The 15,369-nt window shown below is 41.8% G+C and overlaps 1 protein-coding gene across 1 annotated transcript in view; it reads right to left on the bottom strand.

Moving 5' to 3' along the window:
* nfasca (neurofascin homolog (chicken) a) overlaps positions 1–14,756 on the bottom strand; it is a gene marked incomplete at both ends in the record, with an annotated part of 43,232 nt that extends 28,476 nt beyond the window's left edge. Inside the window, 11 exons of the mRNA XM_080026102.1 lie at positions 346–489; positions 1,128–1,259; positions 1,384–1,568; positions 1,827–1,938; positions 5,128–5,175; positions 5,577–5,747; positions 7,180–7,302; positions 8,004–8,200; positions 11,009–11,114; positions 13,211–13,228; positions 14,663–14,756. Of these exons, the coding sequence (XP_079882228.1) occupies positions 346–489; positions 1,128–1,259; positions 1,384–1,568; positions 1,827–1,938; positions 5,128–5,175; positions 5,577–5,747; positions 7,180–7,302; positions 8,004–8,200; positions 11,009–11,114; positions 13,211–13,228; positions 14,663–14,756 (1,330 nt within the window). The remainder of the gene's footprint in view (positions 1–345; positions 490–1,127; positions 1,260–1,383; positions 1,569–1,826; positions 1,939–5,127; positions 5,176–5,576; positions 5,748–7,179; positions 7,303–8,003; positions 8,201–11,008; positions 11,115–13,210; positions 13,229–14,662) is intronic.
* Positions 14,757–15,369: the final 613 nt, after the last annotated feature.

Genomic DNA, 15,369 nt, shown 5'->3' with positions numbered 1-15,369 from the left:
ATGAAATGAAATATTCAATCCAGTAAATTGTTTTGTTTGAATGACTATGAATGGTTTAGAAAGGCAATATCAGATCACACGCATCTGGATAAACACAAATCCTTAAGCATTCCATCAAAACTACACCGTACAAAATATTTGCGGTATAAGTGAGAGGCAAAGCAAAATAGTATCATATTTCCTTTTTCACAATAATTTAAGAAAAAAATTAAAAAGTTGAGAGGTCACAGAGCTGATGCCGGTTGATAAACTGAATATGTTGCAGACAAAGAGAGAGAGAGAGAGAGGCCAGCCAGTGTGTGTTACTGCACTCTTTATCAACGTCATCTTTGTGTGTCCACTCACCTAGGACGCTGACGAAGGCGTTGGCCAGCAGATAGCCGTGCTGGTTAGACGCATTGCACTGGTACACTGCACTGCTGCCCATCTGCACCGAGCGGAAGATAATGGTGTCACCCTGCACCTGTCTGCTGGGGTTAGGCAGGGAGCCTGGAAAGGGGAGGAGGGGGTTTAGTCAGATGTTTAGTCAAGTCATCCTAATCCGGTTGATTCAATTCAATTGAATTCAAGTCAATGACCTTTATTTCAACTCGTGAGACACTGAGGTGTGCCCTCATTTACAGACGACGAGCAAAACAAAACACAATAAACAAGCAGAACATATAATAAGGATAACACAGAGATTAGAAGGATTAAAGGGGTAAAAAAAAAGATAAAATAAAGATATAAATAGGGTAAAATACTAAAATAACAAGAAATTCAGCTAGTTACAGTGAGATGTGTACATTTTCAGAAATCATAGTTTTAATATACCAAGATAAGGAAGAGTGGTCATTGTTTTAATTGTTTTGCAGGGCGTTCCATGAGTTTGGAGCACTAAAGGAAAAGGCAGTCATTCATTCCAGTTTTGAGGAAACATCATTAAAAGTACCTCCATCATTACCTGATATCAGGATAAGTAAAGCTGCTTTACCTATCTATCTTAGTTGCCTACAGCTTATGTGAAGGACATTGGGCCTCATGCTCAATGTTGTATGCTTATCTCAAATCTCTCTTATTTTTTGTCTTGTTTGTATTTCAAGTCTGATTGACCAAAGCCTCCTAGACAGCACAGGAGGCATACATACTGTTTATGGGCTCTCCGTTGATCAGCCACTGGATGTTAGGTTTAGGGTTGCCGTTGGCCCGACACACCAGGCGCCCGTTCTCATCGGGGGCCAGCACTAGGTTTGTAGGTTTGTCCAGCCAATAAGGAGCCGCTGTGGAGCAACAAGGAAGTTCACGTTGGCATGATGGACTCACACACACACACACACACACACACACAACAGCAACACAATATGTTTGTATGTGTATCAATAGAAGCCAATGTAACCTTCTCACCTTTGACCTGAACAAAGATGGAGTGGCGTGTGCTGCCTCCCTGGTTGTTGGCCATGCAGACATACTCCCCAGCGTCCTCCTCCGACACATTGATGATCTTCAGGGTCTTGTTGAAGTTCTCAAACCTGGCCTTCTGTCCTGGCAGGTCCCCTCCCTTCTTAAACCACTTGATGCTGGGCGTGGGGCTGTAGAGAGAGAGAGAGAGAGAGAGAGAGAGAGAGAGAGAGAGAGACCAGGGTTTACATGACATGACTCAACGGCCTCATGGCTTTACTGTCATGTACTTACATTTATTTACATCATATAAGTAAACAGCACATTCAAGTTCCCAATTCTTCATACTGCGTGTGTGTGTGTGTGTGTGTGTGTGTGTGTGTGTGTGTGTGTGTGTGTGTGTGTGTGTGTGTGTGTGTGTGTGTGTGTGTGTGTGTGTGTGAGCTCACATTCCAGCAGCGATACACTCCAGCAGCAGTTCCTCGTCTCGTAGCACCATTTTGGAACTCTCTCCCCCTGAAGGTGAGAGGAAGGTGGGGACGGTGTCTGCGATCCTGCGGCCTGCAGACACACAATGTTTACACACACACACACACACACACACACACACATTCTGAATCAGGTCCAGGAGCAAGAGTTTATATTTGTACCATGACTCACTTCATACAAGGAGATTACTCCCCTCTTTGTAGGCACTGCCACATCAATCTAACACTAGTATTCTGATTATTTGCTTGTGGCTGTGTGTGTGTGTGTGTGTGTGTGTGTGTGTGTGTGTGTGTGTGTGTGTGTGTGTGTGTGTGTGTGTGTGTGTGTGTGTGTGTGTGTGTGTGTGTGTGTGTGTGTGTGTGTGTGTGTGTGTGTGTGTGTGTGTGTGTGTGTGTGTGTGTTCCATTCTGTACCAGGCCTTGGCTAAAGCAGCCGGTTGACAGGTTTAAAAGCTTCTCTCACAGGAACACATTAAAGAGAAGCAGAAACAACAACATGGCCACTCATCTTGCTTTATGTTTGCCAAGGGAACAGAGATGGAAATGATAAATGCCACTTAAAGCCTAAATCAAGTGGCTGATAAAGGTTAAAGGTTGATAAAGTGTATTTGCTGTAATGGGATTCATTTCGAATGAAGTATATTGAAGGTCATGTTGATAGCATTAGTCTTATTAACCTCATGTTGATCTTGCCTAGAGCATTACAGTAAGCCACAGACGCATTGGGACATGGTTGCCTTAACTAAACTATAGCCTGTTGGGGAGTTGGCCCTGGGTTTCAAGGCCCACACACACATAGAACAATAACTGTGGGAGGGAGGAGGGATAAACAAATGAAAAAGAAGCTCCTAAATGTACTGGTTACTGGTTTTATGCAATGATGGAGAGATAGTTTAGCATCAATATGGCTTGAGTTGGTTGGATCAAACTTTCATACACAAATTGTAGATAAAACATTTGAACTTAAATGAATCAAACAGTCAGTTAAGTTAAGAAGCCTGGTACGTGAGCAAACTGCCCAGTTCTGTCTGTTTGCATATGCTAAAACAAACAAATGCAAGTGGCATGTTAATCAAGTCAAAGTCAAGTCAAGTCAACTGTATTGTCAATTTCTTCAATATGTGCCAGACGTACAGAGGAATCGACAATTACGCTTCTCTCCGACCCCACGGTGCAATAAGTACAAAAGGATAAAATAAGATAATATGAAATAAGTAATATACACAAGAAATAGATTCTAAATAGTGCAAAAGGTAAAGGTAAAACCAAATGGTATAAAAAACAGTAAATACATTTAAATGGGCAATATGTGGAACATTATTTACAATATGTGCAATATGCAGTAAACTGAAATAATTGAAAATGTACAATATAAGGGTCATATGCAGTCCAGCTCAGCTGCACAGTTTTTTCTTTACCTTCACATAAACTAAACTATACTCATAAAACTGAGAATGTCAAATATTATGTTACCCATCTATCTACATCTGTACTGATAACCCTAACCCCATAAAAGAAGACTTTTTAAACAGATATCGTATTGTTCAAGTATTGTTTACTCATCAAATATCAGTAATATAGTAAATATAGTGTACACATTTCCAGTCTGATCTTATCCCCGCACACAAATGCTGTTAACACAGTGGACACACACAATATAGTCAGCAGCATTAGCCTTCTTTGTCATTCAGATCTGTATAGGATTAAAGCATCTGTTAGCGGTTAGCTTCAGTGGCTGAGCACAGAGCAGTGGGTGAGGACAAGCTGTTTATGTGACACATGGAGGAGAAGAGAGGAAAAGAGAGGTCAAAAAAACAGAAAGCAGGAGTAGGCATTAAGTGTTTATGCTAGCAAAGGCCAATGTGCTTAGGTGCCAAATCTACCCGGTAACACTCTGCGGATGATGCTCTGTGGATGCACTTCTAGACCCCGCCCACTCCCACCCAAATAAAAAAAGACAGAGTTGCATTTTTTGCTTCTGTATATACGTTAATAAGAAGATACAGTATCTTTGCAAATGTGCACGAGTTTGTGTTTCAATAGTGGGACTTTGAGCCTTTCAGCAGCCATTACAGCAGTCCTCATCTTCCCCCAACATCACACAGAACGCTGTTTGAGAGAGCAGGAGGTGGCAAAGCTTGTTTCCATATATCATTTATATGACTATTAATGAGCTCAATATGAATGAGACTGACTAATGCCTGGTCAGTATGTCAGTCCCAGTGGGCCCAAGCTGCTCCCCTGGGGCCTTCACTACCTCGCCCCAGCATAGCAAATGGAACATATGCTGCAACTGTGTCTGATCTCTTCCCTCCAGCTATGGGCTCATTCAATATGGGTTTATCATAATGGAGAGTCACATTCAATTCTCTATCTGCACTACACTTGAAGTAAGGGCATGTGTTTTATGTTGGGGAAGATGAATACTTCTCTGTACTGTGTAAGTGTGTATTAGGGTCAAAGAGATGTTGTTTGCTCACATCTGGTTAAGTCAAGTGGGCCATTCACCTCTCCTACCATAGATAGGATGTGATATGATTTGATTCTATATTTAAAGTAGCTATGAGGAACTTTTAAATATTTCTGAAACAGACTAATGTTTCCTCTGATGATCATAAATGACGTGCAACAGCAAACGATCAGTGCAAAGAATGCTATTCTTATATAGTTTTTCTTAGTGCCTTTGTCATGGTTAAGCTCACTATAGCTGGCATAGTAAAACACTACCGCTTTTGTCCAGAGGGGGTGCAAGAATTAACACAACCTGAAAATTCCGCGGAGCACCTTTAATGAATAGCCGACTAGCACTACACTAATTGAAAAAAATAATGATTCTGCAGAAATATTTGAAACTCAATTGTTTCTGTTTATTTATATTAAAAATGTAAGAGTTGTCATGTTGGACAATAGGTTTAATATGTTCAACATTGATGGAAAAAGAGAGGTATCAGAAGTTATCAAAGTGAATAACAGAACTGCAATGCGTATTGTTGTAGAGCCTACTCATAATGATATGAACAATGCTGTCAAGAAAAGTGTCCAATTTAAAAAATATTTATTATTCACTGACAGGCTAGTGTTTCCCCAGTGAATTACACACCTGTACAGAGTATTAGGAAGGTTAAATGTGTGTCTAGAGATCAGTGTGAGGTAAGCAGATGACTTGAGGAGTGTCACTGGAGGTTAGTGTGCTGCTAGCCGTGTTGTTACTGTGATAAGAGATGGACAGGAGGTGGCGCTGTCCTGACAAGAAGTGACTCACCACCGTACAGGTCAGTGGCATTGTACCATGTTTCATTAAACGGCTCCTCTGAAAACACAGGCACACACACAACAGTGGCTCATCAGTCCACAAACAAACACACTCACACACACACACACACACACACACACACACACACACACACGCACACACCCTGAACACACACACATTGAAAAAAGCTGAGAGAAAAGATGTCACGTTATTTTCAAAATCACACACTGTATTTCTCTATTCAACCTGAAGGGGGAAATGTCATAAATGGTTTGTGATTCATACCTGTAATGTTGCGACATGATATTTCATATTGCATTTAGCTTGATGTGCGGTCAAAGCATGCCTCAGTCAGCAGACATGGAACCTTCACTGCTAAATCGCTGTAGTGACTAGATAGTTTGAGGACATGTAACTCGACAACAGTTTAGGATCAGTATGCAAATAAGTCTACTCACTGCTCTGGACTTTGAGTGTGAAGGGGTTCTTCTGCTGGATGGTGTGTGTGAAGAGGAAGCGAGCGTTGCAGCTGTAGTCAGTGTGCGCATCTTTGGCCAGGACGTTGGAGAAGTACAGGTCTCCATTCAGCCCCATGGACACTCTCTTATCCTGGGGGATCGAAGACATACCTGGAGAACACAGGAGAAATGTAATGAGGCCACATTTCGTTTATGTACAGTAGCAACACCTCAACGGCAGTAATGCTTAATGGTTCCCTGTTATCGTAACAATATTATTTTCGTAGAAGACCTGAGTCAAAGACGGTTTTTAATGTTAAAGCGTTCCGAGGAACTTTCAGTTTGTGTTCATTCTGGCGGCTGTTCCTGGGTGAGCGCACCCATGACCAAGGCATTGAGAAAAACTATGTAAAAATAGCATTCTTTGCACTGATGCTCTCGTTTGCTGTTAGTAAGCTGTTTTTTCCTCTGATGATCATTGATCATAAATGACATGTAACAGCCTGTTACATGTCATTTATGATCAATGATCATCAGAGGAAAAATGAGACTGTGAATCTTCACCTTGGAGTAGTGATAAAATAAGATCTCAAGACAAGGAAGTTAACATTGATATTGTTGTTGGGAAAATCTTGGGCCCCTAAAACAAAGCATATCAGTCACGTCACAACTGAGTGAGTGTATTCTGTAATTTTGAGTCTAGTTTTTCTTCTTTACATTTAAACAAAATTGTTTGATAAAATGTATATATTTTGATTTGCATGTTATCTCCTGTATTTTACTACTTCATATTTAACTTTTTTTTGAGGAACTTGTTTGTGTCCGCACATAGAGCTGGAAAGAGGTGGACATTCACCACACAGGCAGAGTCTAACCAAAGAATGGGTTGCATTATAGGAATTATGCTTATACATACTACATACTAGGGACTAACGGTCTGGTTATGTCGACTTCTAGTACTTGGACTTTGAACATTCTTTTTTTAATCTGTCTATATTTTAAAACCCATTTCAATATGGAAGCACAATGGTAAATTGCTTAGTAGCCCTTATAGTGAAGCAGACATTGGTCCGGATTCGTATGCTATAAACACTAATTGAACTCTCACACCTTCTATCAAGTTAAGAAAAGCAGAAGCAAGCATCTGTTTAAGGCCAACCACTAGCTCGTAGATGATTGAATGTGTCAAATGTTTTCACATCTTGACTCAGTTCAGCGTCTGCTCCAGTTAGCTCTGGTAACCCATTTCATGTGTCATCCTACAGTTGCTACAGGCAAACGTTAACCTACAGCACAGAAGGCCAGCCAGTCTGTCAGCCACACTCCGTAACTGAACCTTATGCTGGACAAATCACTGCTCCAGGACTCATCAGCCAGCCAGCAGTCATAATCATGCCTTGATGTTACAGTGTCTGGGCAACATGACATGCTGATATGATGTACTGTGACTGTGAGTGTACATTAGTCATAGTTAGTGTGTGTGTGTGTGTGTGTGTGTGTGTGTGTGTGTGTGTGTGTGTGTGTGTGTGTGTGTGTGTGTGTGTGTGTGTGTGTGTGTGTGTGTGTGTGTGTGTGTGTGTGTGTGTGTGTGATTGCTGCTCACCGCTGTTCATCCAGAAAGTGAATGGTGGAGGCAGGCCTGGTGGAGGGTTGCAGGTTAGGACCAGCGGGGATCCTTCAGTCACCACCCTAGGCTCCAGCACCTCTTTAGGCCAGAGAGGAGCCTCTGGAGGGGGAGGGAGGGGGGTTCAATCAGAAGAGGTGGCTGTTTGGCTGGCACCATGCGTGTGTGTGTGTGTGTGTGTGTGTGTGTGTGTGTGTGTGTGTGTGTGTGTGTGTGTGTGTGTGTGTGTGTGTGTGTGTGTGTGTGTGTGTGTGTGTGTGTGTGTGTGTGTGTGTGTGTGTGTGTGTGTGTGTGTGTGTGTGTTGGCGAGTGGATGGATAACATGCTAAACTTGTATGCGTTGCATGCAGCTCATTTACCATTTAGATTTTTCCATCAGACAAAATAAGTGCAAAATACATTTGGAAACGTTTACAGATCATTGATCATATTAGCAACATTGGACAAAATGTAAGGGAATTTCTGGTTGCGATTATGGTCATCAGATATTTGAAAGCAAACACAGTCCCACTGCAGCAATCAGTCAAGAAAAGGTTTAGATGATAAGCTTTGATGACTGTAATGCCAGGCTCATACTACAGGGGCTGAGCAGACCCAGGCCGCTGTGTTGTGCGTTTGTCTGTGGTGTAGTCAAAGGCAAAAAGACAATCGACAAACTTGTAGTCTGTCATATCTCTATGCAAATTTATGGCAAAAATATATCGCTCTATATTCACAAGTATTCTTAACCTTATGGTGTGTATTATGTCCAAATATTGTGAAAATGTCTGTAATCTGAATTTTTATTCTTGTGTGTTTCTTACTGGAGACGCGCAGCAGTATTTTGTTGGACAGAGCCGTGCCAAAGTCATTGGAGGCGAAACACTGGTACTCTCCCTCGTAGTCCTCCGGCCGTCCTCCGCTACGGAAACCGATCTCAAGCGTGCCAGAGCGCTTCCTCATGGTCACTCTGGGGTCTTTGTTGATGTTGAAAAACTTCCCGTTCCTTCGCCACAAGAACCTGGAAGCCAAGAGTGAGCAGCATTCCATCATTTTATGATCCATGGAAAGTGGAATACATTCTATACTGCTCGTGTCCTCTTTATGGCATGCACATTTGAATGTAAGTTGTCACCCTTGAGTAGTTAACTGCTAACCATTTTAATGTGCTGTTAATGCGGTAATGCAAACTCAAAACTCTACATTTGACACGTTGTTTTAACACATTCAGTACAAAACACATTTTTTCACAGCACTGATTATATCGTTACGGCAACAGAGTCATGCCATGATTACTACTTGGCTGTTTCTTCTCTCTCAAAGATGAATGAGTGAATGAACGGATGGATGGATGGTTGGGTGAGTGAGTGAGTGAGTGAGTGAGTGAGTGAGTGAGTGAGTGAGTGAGTGAGTGAGTGAGTGAGTGAGTGAGTGAGTGAGTGAGTGAGTGAGTGAGTGAGTGAGTGAGTGAGTGAGTGAGCAGAGTGGTGAAATGATACGACTCTTTTGATTTATCGATGGAATGAATCAAAAATACAAATGGGTTTAAGTTTTGAGGTAATGTATGCAAGAGAGGCATATCGCAAAAGTCATGTTGACATGAGGCTGTGCCAACTGGGCTACTCCTAATTCTGACATGTGAAGCTTACTTTAATATCATGTGGTGTACCATCTGACATTACTCAACTTGCACATGGCAGCAGCAAAAAATAATCTGCCCCAGCGCCCGCTCTGCTAGTGCATGAGATAGCACTGTATATAGCTTAATCCTGTTCAATGGGCTGTTTCCAGCAGGGCTCCGTGATTAGTGACAAACACCGAACATGCTTACATAATAACCCACCTCTATTTTTAGTGACGGATTTACAAAATATGCTTCTTGTCATTTTTTAGGCCAGTTACAGTTGAACTGGGCCTGTCTGTTTGAAGTGCACCACGGCACTGAGCCTGAACAATTGGTCACTGTTGAAACCCTGGAGAGCAGAGCTGTGTGTGTGTGTGTGTGTGTGTGTGTGTGTGTGTGTGTGTGTGTGTGTGTGTGTGTGTGTGTGTGTGTGTGTGTGTGTGTGTGTGTGTGTGTGTGTGTATCTTGTACCGGGCGTTGCCTAGTGAGAGACTGATTGCCAGTGAATAAGGGAACGATCCCCTTTGCTGAATGTTTCATGAGCATGAATAGTCAACTGAGTGCATTATTGGTGCACAATGCCTGTCCTTGGAACGGGGAAGGCAGTATGTGTGCATGGGAGAGTGGCTATGAGTGCCTTTATTGTGGGGTTGTGTGTTGGTTGAGTGTGTGTATGTGTACACCAGAATCTGAGTGTGCATGTGTATGTGTGTGTGTGTTACGTAAAGCCAGTCTTTTTCCAAATAAACAATGTACCACTGTCCTGAGCTAGTCATACCCCCAGTGATGTAACCACCGGAGACCCTGTGTGTGTGTGTGTGTGTGTGTGTGTGTGTGTGTGTGTGTGTGTGTGTGTGTGTGTGTGTGTGTGTGTGTGTGCACGTGTGTGTGTGTGTGTGTGTGTGTGTGTGTGTGTGTGTGTGTGTGTGTGCGTGGTTGTGTTTGTGTGTGCCTGTGTGCATGTGTGCGTGCGTGAGTGTTTGTGTAAAATTTTGATGCATCTGAGCATCAAGCATGAGAATGTGTGTCCCTATGTGTGTGAATACCATGGTGAATACGTTGTGTGGGTGTGTAGAGTCAGAAGAAGATTTTTTGGTGTAGTGGCAGCACAGGGAAATGCACGTTCCACTTCTTCATGTGACTCACATACTGGCCCAAAAATAATTTTTTTCAAACACACATTTGTTGGAAAAGGAACAGCTGTAAAACAGTTTCATAATTTAAAATTAAAATCATTTATTAACTCTAAAACATGTCCAATCCTGAGAGGATATTCTGCCAAAGATCACATGTCAATGCCAGGTGTAAATGGAGATTTTAACAATGATTTGTGTTGTACATTCTCTCCTGTATGTGTTTCTTGGCTAAGGCTATTCAAAAGATTGTATATCTTGTGAAAACAGAAGATATACAGGGCTTTCTAGGCACGTGCCATTCCAGAAGTAACAACCACAAACAGAGTTCAAATGATGATAGTCGGACATGGAGAGTTGATTGGGTTTGAGGTAATGTGAAGGACAATGTGGGGGGGGGGGGAGGGACAGCAAACAGCACAGCAGACCTCCTGTCATGTTCAGGCAGTAGAGGGCAGACAGACAGGTGTCAGACTGATCGTATAGGGCTGTTAGAGAAGCTTTCGGGGGAGACAACGTTCTATTGAAGGGGAACGGAGGCTAGATAAGGTGAAATGTGCTACTGTGCGTAAGAGACCAACACACAAGGGGGAAGGGGGTGGGGGGGGCAGAGTGGCAGGATAGCACATCTGACTGGCACTGTCACTCTTCATAAGTCTCACCAGGATGGACGGAGAAAGAGATAAAGAAAGAGAGAAAGAGTGACAGAGCAACAAAAGGCAGCAGCAGAAACACCTTCACATTAAATATGTCAAAAGGTCAGATTTTGTGCTCAGACTTTGCAGCATTGCTTGAAAATGAAATTATTTTAGAAATTAAAAATTGTGCAAAAGAATGTGGTCCGTATATTATAGTGCACCCCACATGTCTTAGCTGGATCATTTGCTTAATCCATCCTACAGCTAAAACTGAGCAGAGGACAGACAGGTCAGTGTGTGTGTGTGTGTGTGTGTGTGTGTGTGTGTGTGTGTGTGTGTGTGTGTGTGTGTGTGTGTGTGTGTGTGTGTGTGTGTGTGTGTGTGTGTGTGTGTGTGTGTGTGTGTGTGTGTGTGTGTGTGTTTATTGTGCTTACGTCGGCACTGGGTTGCCCTTGGCTTCACACTCGATGATGATGTTGTCTCGTGGGTCCACAATGTAGTCCTTGACTGACTGTCTGACAATAGTGGGGGGCTGCTTCACTGTCAGACAAAGAGGTAAACAGGAATTAAGGCTCTCTGTACAGATAGTGCACAAACACATTCACAGACAGTCACACACACACACACACACACACACACACACACACACACACACACACACACACACACACACACACACACACACACACACACACACAAAATACCTTACAACTCATTGACCTGTCTATCCACACTGCACTGCTTTGCATGCCGACATATAGACAACATACAGTAGATTTATAATAACTCAATGTACCCTATTTACATCTAGTTTTTCCGGAATATCAATAAACTGCTGTCTTGTGTGTTACAGTCATAACAACCAATTGCAAAGACAGTTGAAGGATGCAGCAGTGGCTGGCCAATAGAGGGCGCTATAAGGTGAGGATTTTTGCTTTCTCTTTCTAAATAAAGAAAAATATTTAAATGAACATAAATTGCCTATCTTATGTGAATGTTTAAAATACACAATATATAAAAAAGTAGCAATATAAATCATTAGGTTTGGGGAAAATGGTGCCTCCTATTCATCCTCTGTCTCTCTCTTTCTCTGCGCTAGAGGAAATATCAGCCACTGAGGCAGCACCTAAAGCAGCCAATCGCTAAACAAGACGTCCACAAAGCAGCAGACTTTAGCCCATCAACATCATAATAATAATACATTATATTTTGGGTTCCTAAATTTCAGAGAGATACACCCAGGACGGGCTAAAGGAAAGCAGAATTCTTACACCTAGTCAAGATAACATTGTATCATTATAATATAAATTGTCAATTCCATGATGCCAGCATTAAGAAAAACACTGCAATCAGAGATCCCTGATCCCACACACAAGAATAGCGCTTTGTTAAATGCTGACAGCTACAAGTGTATTAACAGGAAAAAATTAAACATGCAGTATCTGTCAATACTTTTGACCTCTTTACTCTGGCTGTGTCGCTCAGATGCAAAGTTAATTGGTTAACATTGAAAAAACACCTCAGAGATATATCCATTCAGTCTTAAAAAGCTGCACACTGTTTGTGTCAAATATAACCCAAACAAGAGGCGATTATAGTTGAGGACTACTTTCAGTGGCAGATGAATCCAAAATGATGCATATGAGTCAATGTTACTGAAGTTTGTGTGTATGTCATCCAGTGCTACGCTGTGGCTCGCTGATTAAATTAATAGATAGGGTTTTCCCCTCTTTAGCTGTGTTCAGTCTACTGTACGTAATGAATGGCTGACGACAAACTCCTCAACAGCACAGACACAACAACACTCACACAACATGTCTCTCCATAGCTCACTGAGCACTGCAAGGTTTAAACCCAGCACTGTAGCCTACAAAAGCACCCACACACACACACACACACACACACACACACACACACACACACACACACAAACACACACACAAACACACACACGCATACTGTACACACATCACAGGATAACAAGCCTTCTGGATTAAAGGAGACGTTTGAAGTCGTGAAGGGAAATCTGTGTGACTGGACCATAAGAGTGAAGCTACAGTGTGTAACGGAGAGGACAGAGATGATAGAACACTTCCCCTCTCTGTAACTCAACCTATTGCAGCTAATCTCATCCACTACTTGAAAAAGGGGACTGGATTATCTCATTCCCTCGCGTTGCTATGGCAACCAAAAGACTATTCTGGTATGCTTGGTAGTGGTATCAAAGCCAGGCTATGAGGGATAATTGGTATGGTAAATGACTCTAGAGCATATAGCAGCTTATACCACATGATATGGCTGACACAATCACATGTTTATAAATGCACTGATTCCAAAGTGTGTGGTGTGTTTGTCCTAAATCTACCGATAGTTATACTATGAAGTTAACCAAAGCAATAACCTGAATCAAAAATACAATGCTTTCAAGTTGTCACGGTAATTGGATCACAGCTCTCAACAAGCAATATTCTTATTTTTAAACAACATAAAGAATATGCTGATCATTAATTAACTTGTATGATAACATAATACAATAAATAGTACAATTATTCAGATGAAAAGTGGTACTGCAGCATTGCATTCTACACATGCTACAACATCGGTGGGACAGACACATGTTAAAAAGAAACACTTACGTTCTCGCAGGATCTTTGCTGTTAGTCCAATGTAAAGCCACGGAGAGACAGGGTGAGAGAAGACAGTTTGTAATGTGAATGTTAATCATATTAGAAACAAAGAAATGTTGAAATAATATTAAATACTATGTTATACACCTTTATGTATTCATTGTGTTATGTTAATAAGCTCTGAAACGATGAAAAAAAGAATGGCTATTAGTTGTTATAGGCCTAAATATGAGAGAGAGAGAGAGAGAGAGAGAGAGAGAGAGAGAGAGAGAAAGAGAGAACTGTCAATATCCACCAAGATGAGCAGTAAAGAGAAAGGCAACACACAGATTATGCTTTAGATTGTAAATCAAATGGTAAATGGACTCCACTTATATAGCGCTCTACCCTGGTTCTTTACAGACACAAAGCACTTACATCGTTTTGTATCACCCAATGTTAGACCATTTGGCTGGCTTATCATGTGTTTTATTCGAATGTGTGAATGCAATACCTATCACAGATCAAATATACATAGTGCGGAAATTGTGAACCCTATTCTGTGTGTCAACCAGGAGTTGAATCTGACCAACTGATTCTTTCTTTGCCAGAAAAATGAATGGAGTCAGTCCTTGCCCGTCAGCTCATTAGAGTGTGGTGAGTATATTTATGACAGACAGGTCACTCTGTTATAAGACTATACTCCAGATGCTTTGTGTGAGGCAGGACATTATGCATGTGTGTGTCTATCAAATCAATAGAACATCATAAGTCCAGGGTTGAAAGGTTAAGCTTCTAAAGAAAGAGAGAGAGAGAGAGAGAGAGAGATATGGCCCCATAGGGAGAGGCAGAGTGCTGGTGGAAAAGGGGGATGGCTGTTTAGTGATAGGAAAGCAGACAGAAAAGACTTGACTTCTTCCTTGTGTCTTCCAGCTATACACTGGCAGGACAAGCTGCCACAGAATGACAACACATTCATCTCTTAACCGTTGTTCAAAAGCATTTACAGAAATGATCAGAAGCGTCTGGGCATTCTGCTGGTTCTAGAAGTCCAACACACATACACTTCACCCCCACCATGTCACCAAGTCCAGCTTGGGTCCTTTGTTTTTATGGTTTTATGTCATCCACCTCTGTCTTAAGCTCACAATTAAACAAAAAAAAGTTTGCCTAATTGGACTTGCAAAACATGTGTCTAAAATGAACTGCCATTTAATAATACTTGAAGCATTTACTTTAATTTGACAAAACCAACTGTAGCAGCTTCGTAGTTCCTTGTGTAATAACTGAGCTAGTTCTGTCATCCTGGTTTGTCCAATGTGCTGCAGTAAACCTAGCTCCACTCATCAACCTTGTGTAACCCCAATTACAGTCATCTATCTCAGTGGACGTTCCTTTAATCAAATAAATAGTCTTAGGTTTCAGAATGTCATTTATATCACAATGTGTTCAAGTGGATCTGATGCTTGCCGAGTGACTTACGATCTTGAGGGACTTCGATAGGTGTGGCTTGGTGCCATAATAGCAGTAGTAATGAGATGACAGCCAGGGCCGCATGCCCGCCCTGGCCAAACATCTCTCCCCCTCCCATTGGCCGGCCTCGCCCCTGGCCTCTCCTGATTGGTTAGATGCTTCTCCTGACAGGAGGACCTGTGAGTACAGAGACGGAGGGTTAGGATGGAGACAGCTCAACACAACATAAAGGATATCTACAATATAAACGCTGTATATTTGGGTAATAGTGTAGCTATAGCTGTGTGTGTGTTCTGGCCCGAGAGTGTGTGTGTCTGTGTTAAATCTGGCCTACATTCACAGCTGAGTCCCTGTGGGTCTCCCTGGAGACAGCAGCCTAGTAACAAGGCCACGCAGAAGCTCTGTGCCACTGACTCTATAAGTGGCATCACATGATGCTTTAACAGCATAATGCACACTGTTTAAGGGCATTTCTCTATAACCAGAATTGAGAATGGATTATTGATATTATTTCATCATTTGAATCTCATTGAATTTGAAGCTGTTCATAGGTGTTTCACGTCTACATTATCATTTATCATTTTACCTCAGTGACTAAATGATCTGGACATTTTGGCTTGCAATAACACATTGAATTTGCTTATGTTAAATTATTGGTGTATATATTTTATGGTATAATGGAAAAGTCAAAATGTAATCCCACTAAAACAAATCAC

The sequence above is a fragment of the Ammodytes marinus genome (genome assembly GCF_949987685.1).
Source record: "Ammodytes marinus genome assembly, chromosome: 4".
NCBI lineage: Eukaryota > Metazoa > Chordata > Actinopteri > Uranoscopiformes > Ammodytidae > Ammodytes > Ammodytes marinus.
This window is presented reverse-complemented; position numbering and strand designations above follow the sequence as displayed.